This window comes from Elephantulus edwardii, unplaced genomic scaffold, assembly GCF_000299155.1.
Source record: "Elephantulus edwardii isolate Elephantulus edwardi_28Jun2011 unplaced genomic scaffold, EleEdw1.0 scaffold00085, whole genome shotgun sequence".
Taxonomy (NCBI): domain Eukaryota; kingdom Metazoa; phylum Chordata; class Mammalia; order Macroscelidea; family Macroscelididae; genus Elephantulus; species Elephantulus edwardii.
The window spans coordinates 13140401-13141042 of NW_006399835.1; the positions used below are offsets into that span (position 1 = coordinate 13140401).

General features: G+C 30.8%; 1 protein-coding gene across 1 annotated transcript in view; it reads left to right on the forward strand.

Annotated features, from left to right (window-relative positions):
* ABI3BP (ABI family, member 3 (NESH) binding protein) overlaps positions 1 to 642 on the forward strand; it is a 350074-nt gene that overhangs the window by 173299 nt on the left and 176133 nt on the right. Inside the window, 1 exon segment of the mRNA XM_006890039.1 lies at positions 345 to 397. Within this exon segment, the coding sequence (XP_006890101.1) occupies positions 345 to 397 (53 nt within the window).

The window sequence follows — 642 nt, forward strand, 5'->3', positions numbered from 1 at the left end:
TTCATGAAAATTATTAAAATATTTTTTAATAAAAGAATCAGTGTTTGGCACTGATAGATGGATATTATAGAACTGGAAAGAATAATTGTATGTCCAAGGTAGAGAAAGAGTTGTAGTTGGCTGTTTATAATAACCTTTATCATTTTAGATTTTATTCTGGAGTCCTTGATCCATCTTGAGTCAGGAGGGATTTGTGTGTGGCAGCCAGAGTGGATATTGTTGCAGTCTTCTACAGATGAATTTTGTCAGCATCAGTTGTTAAAGCGACTGTGTTTCAGTTATCTTCAAGAGGTCTTTAGAATGCTGACACTAATTCCAAATTCTTACTTTTTGTTTTTGGTCAGGTAAAAAAGTAAATGGAAAAATCCAAAGTACCTATGACCAAGTCCACCAAGTGGTATGTACCAGTTTAAGATTTTTTATTTTTTTTTAAATGTGCACTGTATTTTTGTTTATGTAAGGAAATGATTCTGTTATAAGATACTGAAATTTCTAACTAACCGGCTATGAGGTGTTGGATAAAATAGTTAATGTTTTATAACTTGGTTTCTTAATCTCAAAAAAGGCAGGGTAATTATAGGCAAGTCCAATGCTGATTAATTTTATAAAACATAATGCATGTGAATAATTTTATGAAACATA